This window comes from Cavenderia fasciculata (assembly GCF_000203815.1).
Source record: "Cavenderia fasciculata unplaced genomic scaffold Scf_Dfasci-G-o-80e12.f1-5, whole genome shotgun sequence".
Taxonomy (NCBI): Eukaryota; Evosea; class Eumycetozoa; order Acytosteliales; family Cavenderiaceae; genus Cavenderia; species Cavenderia fasciculata.
In genome coordinates, this window is record NW_004457735.1 from 147,016 (window position 1) to 169,095 (window position 22,080).

General features: G+C 33.7%; 9 protein-coding genes across 9 annotated transcripts; 4 read left to right on the plus strand and 5 right to left on the minus strand.

Moving 5' to 3' along the window:
- Nucleotides 1-87: 87 nt before the first annotated feature.
- On the plus strand, nt 88-1,360 carry DFA_04878 (ankyrin repeat protein; the record flags this gene model as incomplete). The annotated part of the gene is made up of 2 exons (XM_004360542.1): nt 88-526; nt 603-1,360. 2 exons carry the CDS (start codon nt 88-90, stop codon nt 1,358-1,360), a joined length of 1,197 nt encoding a protein of 398 aa, XP_004360599.1.
- Nucleotides 1,361-1,433: 73 nt separating this feature from the next.
- DFA_04879 (patatin family protein) lies at nt 1,434-4,625 on the minus strand (the record flags this gene model as incomplete). The annotated part of the gene is made up of 1 exon (XM_004360543.1): nt 1,434-4,625. One exon carries the CDS (start codon nt 4,623-4,625, stop codon nt 1,434-1,436), a length of 3,192 nt encoding a protein of 1,063 aa, XP_004360600.1.
- A 483-nt stretch (nt 4,626-5,108) lies between these two features.
- On the plus strand, nt 5,109-8,546 carry DFA_04880 (patatin family protein; the record flags this gene model as incomplete). The annotated part of the gene is made up of 5 exons (XM_004360544.1): nt 5,109-5,591; nt 5,705-6,632; nt 6,693-7,484; nt 7,866-8,473; nt 8,529-8,546. 5 exons carry the CDS (start codon nt 5,109-5,111, stop codon nt 8,544-8,546), a joined length of 2,829 nt encoding a protein of 942 aa, XP_004360601.1.
- A 61-nt stretch (nt 8,547-8,607) lies between these two features.
- On the minus strand, nt 8,608-9,720 carry DFA_04881 (uncharacterized protein; the record flags this gene model as incomplete). The annotated part of the gene is made up of 3 exons (XM_004360545.1): nt 8,608-8,936; nt 9,023-9,172; nt 9,246-9,720. 3 exons carry the CDS (start codon nt 9,718-9,720, stop codon nt 8,608-8,610), a joined length of 954 nt encoding a protein of 317 aa, XP_004360602.1.
- Nucleotides 9,721-10,512: 792 nt separating this feature from the next.
- On the minus strand, nt 10,513-12,267 carry DFA_04882 (uncharacterized protein; the record flags this gene model as incomplete). Its single annotated transcript, XM_004360546.1, has 1 exon — nt 10,513-12,267. The coding sequence occupies one exon, from the start codon at nt 12,265-12,267 to the stop codon at nt 10,513-10,515; it is 1,755 nt and encodes a 584-aa protein (XP_004360603.1).
- A 1,213-nt stretch (nt 12,268-13,480) lies between these two features.
- lrlA (G-protein-coupled receptor family protein) lies at nt 13,481-14,641 on the plus strand (the record flags this gene model as incomplete). The annotated part of the gene is made up of 3 exons (XM_004360547.1): nt 13,481-13,914; nt 13,996-14,287; nt 14,405-14,641. The coding sequence occupies 3 exons, from the start codon at nt 13,481-13,483 to the stop codon at nt 14,639-14,641; spliced, it is 963 nt and encodes a 320-aa protein (XP_004360604.1).
- A 584-nt stretch (nt 14,642-15,225) lies between these two features.
- Nucleotides 15,226-16,965, minus strand: DFA_04884 (uncharacterized protein; the record flags this gene model as incomplete). The annotated part of the gene is made up of 2 exons (XM_004360548.1): nt 15,226-16,860; nt 16,942-16,965. 2 exons carry the CDS (start codon nt 16,963-16,965, stop codon nt 15,226-15,228), a joined length of 1,659 nt encoding a protein of 552 aa, XP_004360605.1.
- A 974-nt stretch (nt 16,966-17,939) lies between these two features.
- DFA_04885 (uncharacterized protein) lies at nt 17,940-19,110 on the minus strand (the record flags this gene model as incomplete). Its single annotated transcript, XM_004360549.1, has 2 exons — nt 17,940-18,043; nt 19,065-19,110. The coding sequence occupies 2 exons, from the start codon at nt 19,108-19,110 to the stop codon at nt 17,940-17,942; spliced, it is 150 nt and encodes a 49-aa protein (XP_004360606.1).
- Nucleotides 19,111-19,624: 514 nt separating this feature from the next.
- Nucleotides 19,625-22,037, plus strand: DFA_04886 (uncharacterized protein; the record flags this gene model as incomplete). The annotated part of the gene is made up of 3 exons (XM_004360550.1): nt 19,625-19,874; nt 20,626-20,808; nt 22,012-22,037. 3 exons carry the CDS (start codon nt 19,625-19,627, stop codon nt 22,035-22,037), a joined length of 459 nt encoding a protein of 152 aa, XP_004360607.1.
- Nucleotides 22,038-22,080: the final 43 nt, after the last annotated feature.

The window sequence follows — 22,080 nt, forward strand, 5'->3', positions numbered from 1 at the left end:
TTCATGAATCACTCTTGTACACCAACAACAACAACAACAACAATACAAATACAAATACAAATATAATTATATTTAATTTTTAATAGAATGGCACACGAAGACTCTACTACACCTACTACTTCTACTACGACTACTCCATCGTCGACATCAACATCATCTATAGTAGCACAACCACTACCACCAAACTATAATCCAATATTATATCAAAATATTGGTATTGATAAAGATGATGATGATATCAAACACCCAAACTCTTATATTTCAACAGAAACACAAACACCAAAATCACCTCAACAAGAATCATCAACAACTAGTACAACAAATAATAATAATAATAAGAATACCACTGTAAATAATAATACATCATCAAAAAGAGTTGGAACTTTAACCATTTTAAGATCTACACCATTAATTAGTGCAATCTTTGATCATCAATATGAAAAGGCTGAAGAGATGATAGCCACCAATCCACATATGATCAATATTGCTGAACCTAATCAAGGTTATACTCCTTTATTATTAGCTGGTATGTAAATAATTATGAAGATGAGTAGATCTATATATCAGCAGTTTAGTTGACAATATATTCACATTATTTATAGTTGAAAACAAAAACAAAGAGATTGCATTTAGAATCTCTAAATTGTTGATAGAAGCTGGTGCTATTATTAAAGTGATGACCAAAGGTGGACACACTCCATTTGGACAAGCTTGTTCATTTGGTAACCTAAAAATAGTACAATATATGGCATCACTAGATGGTTCACTTATTACAGAGATCTTACCAGTACCACCTATCCTGTTGGCTAGTGAGCAAGGTCATTTAGAGGTGGTACAATGGTTGACAGCCAGTGGTGCCTATATCTATGCACAATTGACAAAGGTCACCATTAAAAATAAGGGTGTCATGGCATTCCATCAAGCCGCATGTAAAGGTCATCTTCCAGTGGTTCAATTCTTTGTCGAGCGATGTGGTATGTTTATCGAAGACCGTTCAAACTTGTTGGGTGTGACAGCTCTCTATGTTGCCATTGAACAGAATCATTTAGATGTTACAAAATACCTCATTGAAAAGGGTGCAAACCCTAATGTGCCCCGTTCTGATGGTTACTTTGGTTTGTACATGGCTGCTCAAAAGGGATTGACAGAGATGACAAAGTTAATACTCGGCTATGGAGCCAATCCAAATCAACTTTCATTTACCGGCAATACTTCATTGGATATTGCAAGAACCAAAAAATTACCAGAGATTATTCAAATATTGACTCCAATAACTTCACCATCCCTTTGTAAAACATCTCCATCTGATGGTGTATCAACAACATCATCTTCATCTTCATCTGGTTGTATAATTATGTAATAAATAAATAAATAAATCGATTCTAAAAAAATTATTATTATTATTTTTATTATTTATTAATTATTTAAAAGGTTTATTCGAAAATCTTTTCAAAACTTAGAGGTGATCCAGAGATTGAAAAATATTGACCATTTGTTGTTCCAGATCCAACATACAATTTACATTTAATATCAATATGTTTCCATGTATGACGATCCAAGTTATTGATTGTAAACTGTTGAGAAAAGGATGGTTGTAGTTGGGCTTCATGGAATACTGCTTGTTGATCAAATCCAATTCCGCTGACTTGAAATGGTGTGGTGCTCAACAGACCACTCAAAGCTCTTCTTTCATAGTCTGTTGGTGACAAACGACATTTGATGGTAAAGGTAATAGAACCATTTAATGATGTGACAATGGCATCCAGGTAGAATTGACTCGCCAGTAGATGGTTGGCAATATTAGACAATTCACCCAAATTTGTTATACCATAAAAATCACTTGCTTCCTTGACTATTTCTTCCGTTCTCCAGTTTTCTTCATATTCATAGCCATTTTTAAATCTAGGGTTGATACGGTAGGGTAGTGTTTTTGAATTTGTTTCTTTCAAGTGTGTGTTGAAACTCTTCCATTGTGTTTTGCTCTCTGTAAAGGCATCAACTGTTTTATCTCCAACTGTAATAATATCATTTTGTTTTTGGGTTTGCGTGTTATTCCATTTACCAGTTGTAATGGTGATGAATAGATCGCATGGTCGTTGAAAGAGACGATCGGCCTCGTGGAGGGCAATATGACATGGAGAAAGTGCAAGACTCGATCCATCAGTGTACGTGATGCCATTGATGGTGTGAGAATCGATAAATCCGGGAGTGGCAGATGTGGCAAGAGCAGCATTAAATATAGAGGTGTTTAAAACATCATATTTGAGACATGCCTTTCTAGGGAGATGGTAAGAGCTAAACAGAGTGAGCTTGTTTGAACCATCAAAGTTGGTGGCCGCAGTAACTGCTACATGAGCAGAGCCTGGTGTAGAGGCTTGCACTTGAAGTAGGTATTTTTTGTTGTTTTCTGGTAGGTGTTTTGAGAGGACATTATTAAATGAATCACGTTTATAGATAGCTCTACAAATAAACTTTGTGACATTCTTGACAATTGGAACACCACCAAACGGATATATCTGGACTTTGTTCAAATCATTATAGAATTCAATCATTCTCGATGATTTGCCATCGCTACCTGATATTCCGAGGGCAACCAGACCTCCCGAACCACTACCAACAATAAGATCCACTAATCTACTGATTGGAATGTCGTACAGTAAATGCTCCAGGTGGTTTATGGCTATTGCTTGGGCAATTCCTCTTACTCCACCAATTCCTTCAATCGAGAGAACTCGGGTGTTTGCATATTTTGGTACCTGAGAATTGATCCATGGCGAGTCAGTGTCGCAAATCGGACATTTGATGGGGCTTTCCTCGCAGCAATCAGAACAAAACATATGGCCACACTTTCTTGGTTGAGTTGGATGGGCTAAAAGACAACCAAAACAGACATTATTGGATGGGGCCAAATCTTTGTTGAGGAGGAGCGGTCGTCTGTTTTGAGTGACCTGGTTGTCATCTAAAAGATATGTTGGTAGATTGTCGCTAGCGTATGCTGCCAGTGTTTTATAGTCTCCAAAAGGAACATGGCCAGAGCTATACCACTTTTCGTTTGTAAAAGAGATTGTCTCTCCAAGGTTGAACATGAGGAATCTTCGTTGCTTCTTTACAGTTTGAGTCGATTTGTGGTTGATCTCTTGGGTATGACACGATCTCACAGTTTCACATCTGAGATCTGAAATTTTTGGATGTACAGAGTCGCAAGGCATTGAGTCCATGATTTTATCATAGGCCTCTTGGAAAACCTTGTTGAGAGACTCTGGTAGTGTTTGACCTCTGACGGGGGAGAGAATTTGATTTCTCTTGCAATACAAGTATATAATGTCTCCTGTTCTTTCTTGAATGGCTTTATAGGCATTGTCAAAGGCTGAAACTGGTGTCATCTTTTTACAAATGTTTTGATTGTAGATGCATTTAAAAAATTCGTAAATAAAAGATGTCACTCCCTCCATGGATTTGGTCATATGGTAAATATCAATGGTTCCGAGTGCCTTTACATTGAGAATGTTGATGGCCTTTGACATGTAGCCCATCATATGGGATCTGTTATAGAGGGTTTTGTTGGTTTTGACAAGACAAGCTGATTCGAGCAGTCTATGGACTAGATACTTAAACTTGATCATTTGCTTTGAGAATTGGTCAAGGTCCTGAAACTGAACAACGTCGGTACCTGGATGGAAAGACTTGCCGGGAGGGATGAATATGGCATTGAGTGTCTTATAGTGTCCTCTGAGTTCGACGAGTTCCTTGTTGTCAGAGTCTGGTGGGAAGATCTTGTTGGAGGCCTCTGTAACGTCATAGCTTGTGATGTTTGTTGCCTTGTTGTATACAACAATCAAATGAGGTTTGGTAGGTTGATTGATAGTGGAAACTGAGCTATCCTCGGCATACGATAAGAGATGTGATATGACATCTACAGAATTCTGAGCAGATTGGTTGTAGACATAGATAAAGACATCACTAAAGAGGTAGAGTAGACGTGGATAACAGGTATCGATAAATCGACGACGATAACTTAGTTGATCAGGATCGATACACGACTGTGTATGTTTGATTGTTTGGTTGATAACTTCGGCTCCTTTACCCTCACTATCAAAGATGAGGAATTTGGAATTGTCCTTGGGCAATCTACCATTGTAGCAGTTAATGTCAGAGCTGGCAGCATCTGTCTGACTGTTTGACGACACTGGGATATGTTCTCCCTCGGCCAAGTAACGGACCAGCATACTTTTTCCTGCGCCAGTGGGTCCAGCAAAACTAGCAAGCAAGAAGGGGTCAGTCTCGGACAGACCAGTGTTGATCCATTTGAGACCCTTTTCCATCACCTGAGAGTGAGGACTGACAAAGAGGAGGTTGTTGCTCTTCCAATCTGTTAAAAACTCTGTTTGTTTGTCTGTTGTCGGTTTTGGTTGTTCATGATCAAGAGCCTTGGCTGATTCATTGAAATTTTCTATTATGATTCTAGCATGGCCTTCCAAACCTTCGATACTATGAACGAAATCACAATGATCATTGCAATAGAATGCTTGGCACGTGTCACAAAAAAACTCTACCTTGTGGGTACAACTAAACTTTAGTTCTTGTTGCTGGGCATCATGATCATTAGGATCTGATAGAGCAAACATACACCTTTTATATGTCACTTTTTTTTTAAAAAAAAAAATATTAATATTAAAAACTCTATTTCGCTTTGTCCTAATTTATTTTTGTTTCTTTTTCATACTTTTTAATAATTGTAGAGATAATAGTTTTAGAGATTGATTGATATAATAAAAATATTCTTGTGGATTTAGTATACATATGTACAAAACAAAGTACAGCCAACAACTCAACTTAAATTTTTGATTATAGCGTGGGTGATCAACTATTGCGCAAGGGGTATCATCTCTCACTCATTGCAATCAACCACCGACAAGATTTCTCTCATTGATCCAAGGTTAACCAGAACACACAAATGGTGGGGGAAGGGGAGGTGTTGTTTCAACTACAATTTTAAAATAAATATGCTGAAAGTTGATGATGATGATGATGATGTGCAATAATGATTAACATTACATCTATAATTTTTTTTACTATACCATAGTTTATCTTTGTAGGAGAATCAGAATATGGATCATCCAACCAACATCGATGAAAATAACGAGGCCATGTTGGCATCCTCACTAGAAAATGTCAATTTCGATGCAACTAAAAATAATGTTAATAACACGAAAAATAATAATAATGGTAGCGATAATAATAATGAACTAGTAATACCAAGATGTACAGCAAAGAATTGTAATGAAAAGATAACAGTATATTGTGAACAATGTAAAAGTTACTATTGTAACAAACACAATGCTAATCATTTGTATGTATTGGCAATGCGATCACACAACAGAGTAGACGCAACTGAAATCGTAAAGTTTATCTCCAAGTTGAAATGCAACGATCACTCTAAAGACGTACAGATCGATCACACGAGTAAATACATCTATGTCTGTCCAATTACTCTTCAATTAAAGTGGGGACCAAAGCTATGTGACGTGGCTAAACACTCTGATAAGCCATATCTTCAAGTTAGCTTTATTGGCCCTTGTGGCTGTGGAAAGGTATATATGCACACACTCACACACATATATATATATTTATTTATATATAAATACGGATGTGTCTTGTATTTGAATGTAATAATACTAATATATATGTTTTGTTTGTCTCCCAGAGTACAATGATTAGATTATTGGCAGATGATGATGATGGTGTATTGCCTATACCCGCTATCCAAGGAACTTTAGTTTCGACATCATCAGACATTAATGCCTATCATTCAAGAATAGATGATGAAAAGGATGCATTTATCTATGTGGATTGTGAAGGTACCGGAGGTGCAATGTCTAATCAAATGTTGTTAAACTCTATTGACCAATATAGTCAAAACATAGTTCAAGGAGATGATGGCAACCTGATCCCATCAGGAATGACAGAACAAGAGAAACAAAGTTTCTTTAGTGCTCGAACCCCATTTGTATCATACTCATTTCCTCGACTGTTGTATCTCTTTTCTGATGTATTGGTGTTTATGTTTGCTGGGGAGCCAAGGGAACGAGATACCGTCCTCAAGCAGCTCATCCTCTATGGATCATCTGCGTCTGCAGGCACTGTCAACCATATGTTTCGTCCACATTTGGTGATTGTGTTTAATCATTCTAAAACCCACGATGGCAACGACTTTGACGTTGACAAGGTCACTAAAAACTACTTGGAAAGTAATAGTGAACAAACCAACAAACTAAAGAGTCTCTACCAATCGATCAGTATTATCCATATACCCACTGCCAATGGAACCACCATGATGAAATCAATCGAGCAAGTTGGAAAATTGGGTGAAATCATCAAGGAGAAAGTAAGGATAAACAGAGAATATAAGTTAAACAACCCAGAATTTACGCGTTCCAAGGTTTTGAGCTATTTCAACCGTGCCATGCAAGACTTCAACATGGACCAAAATGCAAAGGTTGACTTTTTCAAACTCATATCTATGGAAAGTGAAACCAACTCAAATGCTTCTTTTATTTTCAAATATGTCAATCTAATTGCCGATTCAAAGTTGCTAAATTCATCGGCTTTTGATCATTTATCTTTTTTTCTTGGTATGAATTCAAAAAAAAAGAAAATAATTCTAATTTATTTATTCTAATTTATTAATTTAGCAACAACAATGATACAAATTGGAATTATTGCTGCATATAAAAAACATTGTTTAAGACACGGGCTAATCGATCAAAAGATTGGTACACCAGATGCAAAATTTACAAATCAATTTGAAGATATTATTAAACAAGTTGATCATTCAATGGTTGAATACATGCCATGCAATTCGCAGCATTACAGTGAACACTTGAAAAAGAAAGTATTTTGTGAAGTTAGAAAAAAGAATCATCTAGATAGCGACCACGAATGCACCGAGGTTGCAAAGTTGGAGCTTACCAAGGAACAAGCGTCCAAACTCAAAAGTATGGGACTTCAAGACGGCCAACCCATCAAAATCAAATGGGAAGGTCGATTTGAACAAGACCCCCTATACAAACCTCTGCTTGAAACTGCACAAGCAATTCTCCTATCGCCAAAAACCGAGAATTGGGAAAGCTCTCATATTTTAAAGGACATTCCATTCAAACTAGTTTGTAATGCCTGTCTTTTGGAATTCCCCAGTGAAGTCAGATCAGGATGTGGACACTATGTGTGTCGTCTCTGTTGCCAAGAGTCACCCGATTACTGTCCCATCTGCAAGGAAAAGAGCCTGTGGAAAGACAAGACCATCCCCGACAACTCTGCCCTCCGCATTCTATGTCTAGAGCCTGGAAATCTTCTTAAATCAACCACTCAATGCACAATTATCAATGAAATTGAACAGAGTCTCTATTCGATTCCCATTGCCCAATTGTTTGATGTCATCTCTGGTATTGGGTGTGGTGCAGTCATTGGCCTGTCATTTCCATGTGGTAACAAAAAGGCGACAGAGGTAATCAAAATGATTGAAGAGTTTTCTGGCCAAAGCAAAGGGGTGCATAATCTGGTGCTCATGTTTCATCAAAGTTTGGGTAATCCATTTATCGATAACCTAGCCCTTAAATTGATTGAAAAGATTTCATCTGAACTGACCAAATTCATTCCCAATACACCCACGCATTCAACACCGATGGACTGCAAAATACTTTGTTCATCGGTCGAATTCAATACCATCAATGCCGACTCTCCACAGGCTGCAAACTACAACGTTCCCTCCCAACACCTTCTTTCAAAAATCCTTCTTTGCGACTTGGTTACGTTTTTTTTACTCGAGACCGAGACTTGCAAAACAGAGCCTACCCACCACCCTATAGGTTTCACCATCAAAGAGTGTGACCGAAACTGGGGTATCTTTAGAGCAGGGAACAATCAACCAGAATATTTAAAACCAAAGAAAAAGGTTGACATTGTAGTATCACTTGGCAACGGATCGATTACTTTTGAAAATACATCAAATCCTGTAGTTGAAGAATGGAACAAACACAAGAAAGACCTTTGTCCAGACTCAATCAAAACCATGGTAAGAATCGACTCGGTCCTACCACCCACCTCTTTTGGTTACGACACTAAAAAAGAAATTCAAACATCCATGTCCAATGAAACATTGGCCTATCTTGCAACCAATGAAAAAGCAAAGCAGGACCTAAAGCAAGTTGTAAACACACTATTGGCACAATTATTTTATGTTGAACAACAAACTAGAATGGCCAATAGTCAAACTATACGTGCATCCATTCGTTCAAGACTTGCAGTTGCCCTTCCAAAGGAAATCATTGACCAAATTAAATCATCTCCATCTGATTGCTTCTCTATCGAATCACAACAAGGACTAACAGAAGGCCAATACCAATTCCATATTAATGAAATCCAATATGAACCAACCCTCATCATTCCATTTACCATTGAAAATATCGAAAATTTTGTACATTCCTTCTCTATTTCAATTAAATGTAATCTAAAATGTAATAATCTTCAAGAACCTTCAAATCAATTAATTTCAAATTGTCCAATTAAATTTTAACATAAACGTAAAAAAGTTACCAGTAACAAATATTATTAAATACTTTTAGTTTTATTATTTTCTCCAACAAAAGTATATTCGGTTTCAACTCTTGAATCGTCTTTAATAATATATTCTCTATCCAATTTCATAAATTCATCATCGTCAAGATTGGAAGGGATCATCATGAGTGGTTGAACTCCATTGTCTTTTGTACTAGACTCACGATCTTCTTGTTCTAAATTTGCCATTTCAACATCTTCATGTTCTCTCATTGTTTGACTAAGAGTTCTCTTTGTTACAATGGTAATTACTATAATAATTCCAACTGTAAATAATGTTGCCAATGTTATAAATATTAATTCTTGATGTGATTCTTCTGAATCTAAAGTAAATAAGAGAGTAGTAGGGAAATTAATAAATGTTTTATATTGTTTCAAATGTTGATTTATAATAGAATATGATTCATACCAGCCTTGTCAGAGAATATTTGTGTAAGATTATTAATTAAACTACCAAGATAGGTGTAAGCTACTGTACAAGGGATTAAACCCGCCGTAGTTGCCAACCAATACCGATAAAATGATATTTTAGTTGCTCCAAATAAATAATTACAAAGTCCTAAAAGAAACGGAAAGAATTAATAAACTTTTATCTTCTTTTGTAGATGTGTTTATATATATTGTTGACATACCAAATGGAATAACAGGAGATAAACGTAATAAAAAGATAATTAAAAATCCATTCTTTTCAACAGCCAAATCGATTTGACCATATTTCTTGTTGCTTTTCATTTTCTTTTCAGCCCATTCTCGAGTAAGAGATCTACCAATAAAGAATGCAAGGATGGCACCCAAATCGCATCCAACTACAGTGGCCACTGACCCCAAAAAAGGTCCAAATAAAAACCCAGCAGCCAAATTGATTGGTGTACCAGGGAAACAAAATACCAAAGATATTGCGTAAACGACACTGATAAATAGTGCCCCAACAAAAGGTTCCAATCCCTTGACCCAATTCATTAGACCAAGTGTAGTTTTTTGTACTGGTGAATCTGGTACCATCAACAAAATAAACAACAAAGTTATGCTTAACATTAACGTTATAATAGATCCAACCTTTAACCTTTGTTTGGCCCCATTACTTAGATTTAAATTGAATTTAACCATTTTTTTTCTTTATATAATTATTGTATAGTATTGTATTTCTTATTATTAAAAGAGTAGAAAAGAGAAAAGAGAGAGAGGAAATAGAAGAGTAATACGAGAGAAATAAAAAAAAAAAGAGAAACACTTTCTTCTTTTTTTAATTATAATGATCGATTACTTTCAAATATGTCACTGTCTTTCTCGTTGTACTACTACTTGTTATAAAAGAAGATAGAAGTTTGTTGTTGTTATTATTATTATTATTAACTATTCTTTTGAATGCTGTTTTGTTGTTTTATAAATCGTAAACTAAATTGAATGTTGATAAAAAAAGAGTAGTACTATTACAGTAGTGATACTAATATTACTTTTAATATATAATATAAACTATAGAAGAGAAATATAGAGAACAGATAAATAAAGAGGTATACCTTCAAAAAAAAGAATAAAAAATAAATAAAAACCACAGCAGTACTCACGTTGGACACTGTGGTATTTTATTAATTTATTTTTGACACTCATTTCATGACGAACTCGACCTTCCTTTTTTGGAACAACTACGAAAAAAGATGGTCGACTGCGCCCCAATGCCTAAGAAATTAACACCCTTTTGCAGGAGTGGTGTTAGTGCATTCATCCCATGCACGCAACAACATCTCATCACGCATGATGTTTCATGATGTTAGTTGTGTTTGTTTGTGTTTGTGACAACAAACCCTTCCTTCTCCCTTTAACCTAACCTAATATTTATTTATTATTTTTTGTTTATACAATAATCAATATTTATTATTATTATTATTTGTATTAAATATTTTAAATATTTGTACCAATATAAATAAATGTATCTTTATAGATTGTATGTTGTATCTCATAGTTGAATCGAGTTGGTAGGTTGGTATTGATAAAAAGGTATCTTAGAGAGTTGAATAGATTTACTTTTCCATCCCCTTCTTCTTCCTCTTCCACTTTGACAATGAGACGTTGTAGTGAATCGAGATTTGTTACCATGTAATCGGTAGTTTGTACAAGATTGTTTCGATTGGTGTATCCAGTTGATGACTTGGTGGTGGTACCCATTGAGGATCCTGTAATAGTCAACGTGTAAAGATTGGTAAAGGTTTTGAGAAGTGCTAGAATCGTATATCCATTGACTGAACTACCCGTAGTGTTGATATTTGTAATTGTCAAGTATCTAATGGAATCGTTGGTCACACCAGGGGATGCAAAGAATTCAAACATTTTATCATTGAATGATTTATCTATGGTCAATGTTGTAATACCACCATTTGAAATGATACTCTTTAATGCCCTTTTGTTGAAATTGGGTGTGTGGTTTGGGACACTGACAAGATCGTCACCTTTAAATATGAATTTACGTACTGCCTTATTTTCAATGATAAATTGTAATAAGTAACATCCCGACTCTTTAAATACACTTTTAGAGTGCATACCAATTGAAGTAATCTTGGTTTGTGTTGAAAAGAATTGAACCAATTGTTTAAAAATGACAAGACTATTGTCACTGTCTCTAACAATATCCAATGGTATGAATATTGATTCCAAGAGTGGGAGAGAGTTTAAAATGACCAGTAAACAATTAGCTCCAAGTGTATCTGAATGAATTCGAATCGATTGTAAATATTGAAATGATTGTGTAAATGTTCCATTAATTCTAAATACATTCTCCAGAAATTGTTGAGATTGTTCTGGTTGTTGTTGTTCTGTTGTCATTATAACCAATTTCCTAACACGTGTATCTTTAATAAATACTTGATATTCGTTTAATATATTCTCTACTATTATTAATTTATCAATTATACTACTACTACTACTGTCTTGATTGTCTTTCTTTTCTTTCCCATCCAAGTCTTGTAATAATTCATTGGCAGATAATATAGGGAACCCCAATAGAGTAAGATGTATTTGAATCTTTTTATCGGTACCAATAAACAAAGCAAGTTCACGTAAACTCTCTTGATTGTTTTCCAATTCTATTTTAACTTTGGTCAAATTTGGAAATAGATTGTGTATGGGTGCACGTGTTGCTTTGATAGCTTGCCAATTTTGCTTTGAATAGCAAGATGAATAAAATCCACTGGCGATCAGACTATCGGCCACATCTAAATTGTTCAAATGCAATGTCTCCACAGCATGTCCACTTTGACCAAGATCAAAACAATGATAGTTTTGGTTATGTTCCAGTGTCAGCGACAGGTCATGTTGCATTTGATTATTGATACTGTAGAATGGGTGATCAATATAAAGTACAGTCCTTAGTCTTTTAACAACATGACTAAACCAATACTTGTTGACCAATGCATACCGTAACCATATCATCATCATCATCTTTATCTGATCATCTTGATTATTATTATTATTACTATTATTACATGATCTAATGATTAGATTACATTGTTTTGTAATCTCTTTAATTATATTTAATTGTATTATATTTGGTAGTTGTTGTAATAATAATGATGATGATGATGATGATTGTATTATTATTTGTGATTGTTGTTCTTGCTCTTCTTTATCTCTATTAATAGTTGTTGATGTCATCTCGGACATTCATTAATCAAGCTTTTTTTCAATCACTGGTCATGCATGTTATAATTATAATCGTTGAGCAATATAATACTTTGAGTAAAAGACGACTACTGACTCGATCTAAAAAAAGAAAGAACAAACCGTTGATCAAAAAAAGTTCGTTGGTGCATGTTTTTTTAATTTTTTTTTGGTACTCTAAAAACAAAAAAAGAATCTAGATTTGATGGAGAGACTCTGAGCTGAGGAACCATCGCATCCTTTCTTACGTGCCATTAAACCTCACCGCATTACACAACATACATAACATACATCTATCTTATCTTATCTATCTTATATCTATAGAATCTCATTCAAAAGTAATAGTTTTTTTTTCACTTCAAAAGGGTAGGTTTCAAAAAACATAGATCTATAAAGAGATATATAGATAACAATAATCATCATCATCATCATAATCATTCCTATGAAAAAGTGGACGTGTGTGAATGAATGAATGAAACCGATCAAAAGATATACCGCTATTTAGTTGTTTGGGTATTAACCAACACATGTGTATATATATGTGTGGTTGTTGTGATCTTTGAATAATACAACAAACAAACAAACAACACCTACCCACCACCACCATCCCCAAAACAAACACTAAACCTACCACCCACCCCCCACACCTACTTTAAATATATATATATATAAATCAATCATTTTATTCACTATTATTGCTTTTTTTTTATATTTATATTTATTTCAAAAACATTATTTGTGTACTATACTATACTATATTTATTCTTATCCCTTTTCCCTTTCTTTTTTGTGTTTTTTATTGACAACAACAATGAATCTATCATCTCGAAAATAGTAGTAGTATTAGTCAGTATTTTAAACAAAAAAAAAGGTATTACAGCAAACAAGCAATCAATCGGTCATTGGAATCCAACAACAAACCGTTGCAGCACGAAAAGAAAGAGAGAGATATCTCTTTTTTTTTTTTTTTTTTTTTTCAAAGACTTTGTACACAATACACCTGCTTTTTTGTTGTTTGATTGTTTGATTGTTTGATTGATCATACCCTTTTGTATTTATTTTTATTTTCTTTCTATATCCTTCTCTCCCAATGACCAAAATACTTATAAAGTCACTTTCTTTTATATAAATCTAGATTATATCATTTAGTAGTAACAACATATCAGTAGTAACATTAGAATATATATATATATATAGATAGATTAAAAGAGAGAGAATGGCAAATCAAATTGATCCCACTTTAAATACAGTGTTGGGATACATTGTCGATGTATTATTGGCATTGTCAATTGCTGGTTCATTCTTTACAGTGTTGACATTTATGTTATTCCCCAAACTCAGAACCTATCCAATTAGATTGATTCTATATCTTTGCATGTCCATCTTTTTGGCACAACTCTTCTTTTACATCTCTTTTGAAGCCTATGACTCGATCATGTGTATTCCATCGGCACTCTTATTGCATTACTTTTTCCTTGCCGATTTCGTTTGGACATTTTGCGTTGCCTTTAACTTTTACCAAATGATTGTCAAGCGTAACAGAGATGCCGAATCATTTGAAAAGTATTATCACATGGCTTCATGGGGTCTTCCACTCATCTTTGTCATTTTCATTTCTGCCTTTAAGAAATATATTAATAGAGGTTATTTGTAAGTTTAAAACTAAAACAACAAAAATAATATATGTATATGCATATGTATCTAACTTACTTTTTATTTATTTGTTTCTAGCTGTTATATGGAAAATCAATTACCAATCTTTTTGGGATTCTTTGTACCAGGTTTATTGGTAGTTTGTGCAAATGCCGTCATCTTTTTCTTTATTGCCAGAGAAATTCACGATACTTTAAAGAACGCTCCACGTTCAGACAAGAAAGAGAAATCAAAGGAATTCAGAGTATACTTTTCCATTTTCGTATCGATTGGTCTCTCCTGGATCTTTGGTTTCATTATGACTTTCTTCAATGATGGTGTTACTGATGCTATTTTCTTGGTTCTTTTCTCTATTACCACTCCACTTCAAGTATGTCATATATATATATATATATATATATATATATATATATATTTAAACAAAAGAAAGAAAGAAAGAAAGAAAGTTTTATTAATCACTTTTTGTTTAATTATTTACTTCTTTTAGGGATTTTTAATCTTTATTTCATATTGCTTAAATGACAAGGTATTGAGTAACTATGCCAGACTCTTTGGTCGTGTTATTCCATTCTGTCGTAGATGGGAACACTTGGGATCTTCTACTCACATCTCTTCTACCACTGGTTCCAACACTGGTTCGAGCAACAGTTCAAGATCAGATCGTTCGGATCGTTCGGATATGTCTTCTTCCACCAATTCAATTTCAATGACTCCAATCAAATAATAATCAGTAGTAGACAAGAGAAAGAGAAATCACACAAAACACGTATTCATCATACATATAACTTCGAATTAATTAATCACCTTTTTTTTTTCCCCCTTCAACCCATCAAACAACTAACCACCCTATACAACTACAACAAATAACAACAACAACAACAACAACAACAACACATGTAATTATTATCTCTTCCACCACCTCTATTCTTCTTCCTTCTTATTCTTTTATTTTAAATGTTATAATATTATTAGATGTAATAATAAAAAAGTACGATTCCCCAACAACCAAATAACAACAACAACAACAACAATAAACAAATATAATAAACAATGTTATAATATATCATATTAATCAAATTCATTGCCATTGTTATTAATACTTTACACCCATTAGTTTTATTTTTTCTCTTCTATCTTTATGAATATTCATTTACAAAAGAATTTAGATAACATCCCAATTGTTCATATTTGTAACTCCCAATTGTAAAAATAAAGAAAAGAGTTGGTCCAACATTATGATCAAATGTAAATGAAATAAAATAATAGATAAACTTTTTGTTTAGTTTTATTTGTTTTTGATTTGATTTGTCAAGAACAATGGGTATTAAAAAAGTCTTCAGTAGAGGTCCTCTTTTTTTTAACTGGACTCCATTCACTGGTTGGCTTTTCCAATGCTGCTTTCTCTGGAGAGGTGGTGAGCAGACTACCACCAAATGCCAAACCTTGTTGTTCTGCTAAAAGGGCTGCTTGGATTCTCTCTTCAAAGTCCATCATACTCATCTCTAGTTTGGCTGGATTCACTCCTCTCTTGGCTGCCTCTCTCTTTCTAATGGTTGGTTTTGTTGTCAATGATGCTGGTAAAGATGGAGGTGGTGGTTTGACAATAGAGGTCGTAGTAGTCAAAGGAGGTGGTGGTTGAGGTGGTGTGGCGATGGTACTTGATATAGGTCTCTTTTTCATCGTCAATGGTTGTTCAACAACTGTTTTAACTTTTGTTAAAGATGATGATGAAGAAGAAGAAGGGAGGGGGTTGGTTGAAATCGGTTTGATGGATTTGTATTTGTTATCAATATCCATAGTCGGTTTAATCGTTGTGGTGGTGGTGGTGGTCGTTGTTGCCAAACTTGTTGTTGTTGTTGTTGTCGGTTTGGATTTATTCATAATCGTTGTGGTGGTGGTCGGTATCGTAGAGGTTGTGGTGGTTGGAAGTTTATGTACATTGTTTGGTTTGGTTGGTGTTGTGACAGATGGTGATGCTGCCTTTTTGTTGTTGGTCGTTGTAGTTGTAGTTGTCTTTGTAGTTGTTGAGGTTAGTGGAGAAATCAAAGTAGTTGACTTTAATGGGTTTTTGTTGTTGTTGTTGGTAGTTCCAGATAATTGTGATGATGATTTCTTTGTTGTTATTGTACTTTTGGATGGTGGAGACTTTTTGGTTGTTGAATAAATGTCGTTTGTATTTGTTTCACATTGTTTGATATCCTGTACTCTTTTGTTTGGACATTTCAATGATGATGATGATGATACTAGTTTGTTGGAGTTCGTACTACTAGTAGTTGACGGTGACGGCAAAGGTGATGGTTGTTTGGCAACTGGTTGAGGTTTGTTGTTTTTAGTCAACAATGATGATGTTTTTTGAGGTGACATTGACATTGGAGATATATATGATCCAGCATTTTGAAAGAGTATATCTTCATCATCGTCGTTGTCGTCATCGTCCAACAACAAAAAGTCATCATACTTGAAGCATGAAGACAAAGGTGAGGATGACAATGACGATGAAATACTACTACCATTGGATAATTTCAATTCGGATGATAATGACAACATGGCAGGTGTGGATGGCGATAAATTGTACAATGGCGATGATGATTTTAATTTCGAGGAGGAAGGAGTGGTGGTGGTGCTTCTAATAGTGGACACTCTCTTCTTCTTGATACTAGTTTTAATTGGTTGGTTATTATTATTACATGATAAAGATGGTGATAAGGATGAAGAAGAAGAGGAGGATAAAGAAAGTGGTGATGAAGATGTCGTCGATGATTTGATAGTATTATAAGATGGAGAAAAAGAAGAAGATGATGATATTGGTGAAGAAGATGTAACCAATTTTGAAGAATCAGATATCCATCCATTATTATTATTATTTTGATTATTATTATCAACTCCAATACATTTCTTTTTGGTATTATGATGTGTTATATTTGATAATACTTTGTGATTTGGCTATAATATAATAATATAAATATAAATATAAAATATAAATATAGTATTCTTTATATATTAAATATAAATATATAAATATACATACGCTACTAAAATGGTTTTCATTGTTGCAGTCAAAGTCTAAATCCAATTTGAAATCCTCTTTTCTAATTGTAAAGGATGATATAGATGATTGAATGTTACTGCTGCTGCTGTTATTGTTGTAGTTATAGTTATTAATGTCGTTGTTTATATTTGATAATGATCGTTTTCGTTGAATCATTCTTTTGGTTTTTAAGTGACGATAATGATGGATGACTGTCGTATAGATATAGATATTGTATATAGATATGTATATAGCTAGATTGATTTATGGTTGCTACTATGTGTGTGGTTGGTGGATTAATTTTAATATTTAATATAAATGAAATGGGTAATAAGTTTAACGAATCATTAACCAATTAATGATGATGTTCAAAATATTATTGATTGGGTCGACAATATATTTTTTGTGGATTCCCGCCCTTTTTTTGAATTTTGGGTTTTGCTGTTGTTTCTGATGTTCATTCATTGTGGCAGAGGATGAAGGTTGTGTGGTATTTATCTGAATAGGAATGGAATATGGTGTGGCGTTGGTTAGCTGCATGAAAAACTAGCTCTCTGTCGATGCTTAATTTGATTTCCCTCCTTTTCTTTGTCGTGATGTAGTAGACTGTCTGGCTGTCTGGCTTTTGGTTTGATCTCTATTGTTGTTATGTTGTTATTACTATACTAGTATATATATTAAAAAAGTAATTATTCTTTCTCTTTTCTTTTTAGTAGTGTAGTCTGTGTAGGTGTAATTAAGATATTTATTTCGAAAAAGAGATATATATATTTATATAGATATCTTTATAAAAGTTAAAGTAGTACAATAGCAATAGTAGTAGTAATAATAATATAGTAGTAGTAGTTTAAACACAAGTTACTTTTTTGTCTCCTATTTATATTGAATAGTATATTATTAAGATTATAATTTTAAAAAGGTATCATTCATTTCTATTTCTATTTCTATTTCTCTCTCTCTCTCTCTTGTCTACTCCTTTATACTCTTTGTTTATTTATTCATATTCACGTGTGTGTGCCCGTGCTATGCCTACACCTACTCTACCAAACCTCGGTGGTGCATACGCCATCCATCTATCCATTTCAATTTCCTCTCTCTCTATCATGAATAGAACAAAGAGAGACGACTTTATGTGTGTGTCGCGACTATTGCTGATTTTTAAAAGACGTTTATGTTGACAACAACATCGAGTTCACTTTAACCAAGCAACAGAGTAGCTATAGATTGTATGTCGACATTTTATAATCAGAGATATATAGCTGGAGAGAGCGACAAACAAAAGAGCGGAGAGTAGTGGCGTGATGGGATTGTGTCACAAAAAACCAACAAACCACTATCATCATCAAAATCGTCATCATCTTTTCCACCCCTAACCCTAACATAACACGCGACGTATTGTCACTCTATCCCGACCGACCAACCTCTCCTAACCAAGTAGTACACCAACAAAGTTTAATTAATTAAATAATTTAACAAATGTCACCCACCACCAATTAATTGGTGGTTGGTAAGAAGATTGGTGGGTGGGTGGTGGATATTGATTGTCATGGAGATGATGATAGTGATTGACAACATATGTATATCAGTATTTTATTTATTTTTGGCAATATTCATCCATCATCTACATGGGATATTTATTCCTCTTTCCCTTTCTCTCTCTCTCTCTCGATTGATTAGAATGGTAATTCATTCAATTCAATTATTGGTATCGGAACATGCATGACGGCAACAAAATATTTTGGCGTGTGATGGATAGACGTCATTTTAACAATTTTATCTATTGATTGTTTTTGTGGTGTTGACAACATTACACTTGGTTTGTTTCCAACAACAATAATTTGGAAATCCATTTCCATCCTCGAAAGAGATTTATTTTTTTTTGTTGACACCACCCATCTCTCGTCGTGTGACGTTTTGAGATGTTTCACTCTCATTCTTTCTCTTGCTTAATCTACCACCACACCCCAACAGAGAGATAAGATAAGAGTGAGTTGTAGTTATATATGATATTTTAATTGGTCGACTCAACCCAACCAACTACACATACATACTATAGTGTTTGTTTGCTGCCTTTGTGTTTGTTTGTTTGTTTTGTTTTTTGGATTGTTGTTTTTTTTACTTTTAAGAGTATTTGTAGAATTACTCTTGTTGCCATACTTGTACATATTTGATGGATGATGGAGATGGCAGTAGTACTGGCCAGCCGGCCCGCACCCACATTTTTTCCCTCTCTTTCTAATGTGAGAGAATGAGTGAGTGAGTGAGAAATTTGTTTGTTTGTTTATTAATTAATTAATATATGTTGTCTTTTGTGTCGACACATTACAATTTCCATTGATTCCATTCGTCATCATACATTTGCAAATTTCCTTGACGACTGCATGATATAGACAGTGTATTATATCATCATCAGCTAACATCATCATCATCATCATCAACAACCATTAAACAACATATGGTTTTGGATTGGATTGGAGGTTTATTTATTTTCTATTACCATAACAATAATAATACACATATCACAACATCAACAACATCAACAACAACGCATTGTCCCAAAAATACAACCATCATCATTTCCTAATAGCAGACAAGAAAATAATAGGCACCCAATCAAATCACAATCACTACTATAATACAAAGAGAGAGAGAGAGAGAGGCTGTAGCTTATAGAAAATAATGCTAAAAGAATTTGTACTTCCACCTCCACCACCTCCTCCACCTCCTTCCCTACCACAATCGACATCGATATCGTCGTCGTCGTCATCGTCGTCATCATCGACATCGACATCAACATCATCCTCATCGCTATCATTGTCAATACCCACCACTACCACAACATTATCAACCTCTATATCCATTTCCATTCCCATTTCGAATCCAACCAGTCCTACATGGACTCCTCCACTTCTCTCTCCAACTCGATTACGTAAGAAGAACAACAATAATATCATTCATCATCATCATCACTATCACTATCACTATCATTTAATTCCATCATGATGGATCATGTCAATCATCCAACTTGGAATAAATCAAGTTGGAATCCCAAAAATATTTATTTTATCCAAAAAGAGTAAAAAGATCTTGATCAAGTGATTATAGATGAACCAATTTAGATCAACTAATTTGATCAATCAATGTCCAACTGAAATGGTTCATTGATTGGTTGGTTTGTTGTTGGTTAGGTTAACTATAGAGTTTGTTAGTTTCATTTAATCTATCTTTTTTTTTTTTTTTTTTTGTCAGTACTTGTTGAAAATTAGAGATATTTTTGTTGAAGTGATTGGATGTGCGATTGCATAAAATTTACCCCCAATGATAATTATCATATCGTGATTGATGGGGGGTGATCATAAACACAGCACAGGCAGTTCAAAAAGAGAGGTAAAGATTTTTGCATTTGTTGTTTAAAAAAAAGAGGGTAGTAGGAGCCATCATCCATCGATCATTTCCCATTCATCCTACACACTAGTCGAAAGAAAAGTTTAGTTGTTTGTGTTTGCTCTGTCATTCATTCTTATTCATTCATCATTATAATCAACATCATCACCTTTCTTGCTTTTACAATAAATAAAAAGAGTGACAATCCAACCAACTATCCATATCCATATCCATTCCATTCCATCATTATATATATATAAAAACTAATACATAATCTATTTATATCTCAACTATAGAAGACAAAAAGGAAAACAATAACAATAACAACAATACTAATCAACAACAACAACATAATAATAATAAAGACAAAGATAATAATAGTAGTAATAATAATAAAACAACATTCAAGATATCAGCCATGTCAGTATTCAAGAGAAAAGATAAAGTTGAAAAAGATGATAAAAAGAAAAAGGATGAAGGTATGTCAATCAATCAATCAATCAGTCAATTATTCTGTTATATGTGTGAATGTGAGAGTGAGAGTGTGTGTCTGTTATATCACATTTATTTGATAGATTGGGTTAGATTTATAATCAATCCAATAACTTTGGAAAAACACACTACCAAACCAAACCAAAATACAAAAATAATATACCTTCCTACTACCAATCACTACGAGAGAGAGTGTGTTTGTTGGTGGGGTGAATTTATAAAACTCATCATCAATAATGATAATAAGGAGAATAGATGATGTATTGAATGGATGGTTATCCATCCACTTGGTATAGATATAACAATAATATTATTATTATTATGATTAACACTGCATATAAATAATAATAATAATAATAATAATAATAATAATAATAATCATAAATAATTCAAAACCAACAAGTCAAGTGATAGTGACAGACGCGCGACAAACAATAACCAACAAAGTCATTCGCGACTATTCTTTAAATTTATTCTCATAATTTATGATTATGCATGCTTAATCCTCTCCTCCTCATCCTCCTCCTCCTCCTCCTCCTTTTAAAGACAAATATTAAAAAAAAAACAAAGCAGTCAGTGACTATAGGAAAAATTCAGAGTCATCATTCGGATACGACATATAATAATAATAATAATAATAATAATACTTGATTGACTGCGATATATAGATCCTCCCCATCATAATTATAATTCAATGGAAATAACCACAACAATCATCATCGTCACCTGATTTATAGATTTTAAAATAATTATCAACATTTAAGAATATTATTAAACATAATAATAATCATCATCATCATCATCGAGAGACAAGGGATTATTTAGATCTAAACCAATTCCATTCGTCAGCAACTTTATATAAAGTTTGACCACTCCCACTCTCCCACCCCTTCCCCAATCATCATCATCATTCATCATCATCATCAACCATCAGATCAAATTTAAACATTGAATACAACACATATATGGTAATAGAGGAATAGTAATCCAAAATACCATTCCTATATATATTGTTTTAATTTAAACTCTTACCATATATATTCTTATATTCTTATATTCAACAATACAATAATACAATACTTTTGTTTTTTAATTTTCCCTCCCTCCAACCAACCATTACACAATTTCTTCAAAACTACAATCAAAAAAAAAAAAAAACAACCTTTTAGTATTTTTTTTTTTTTGTGTAGTGTTTATCAAGGATTTTATTTCTTAAATCTTTTTTCCAAGTCCAACCCCAATCCAATCCAATCATTATT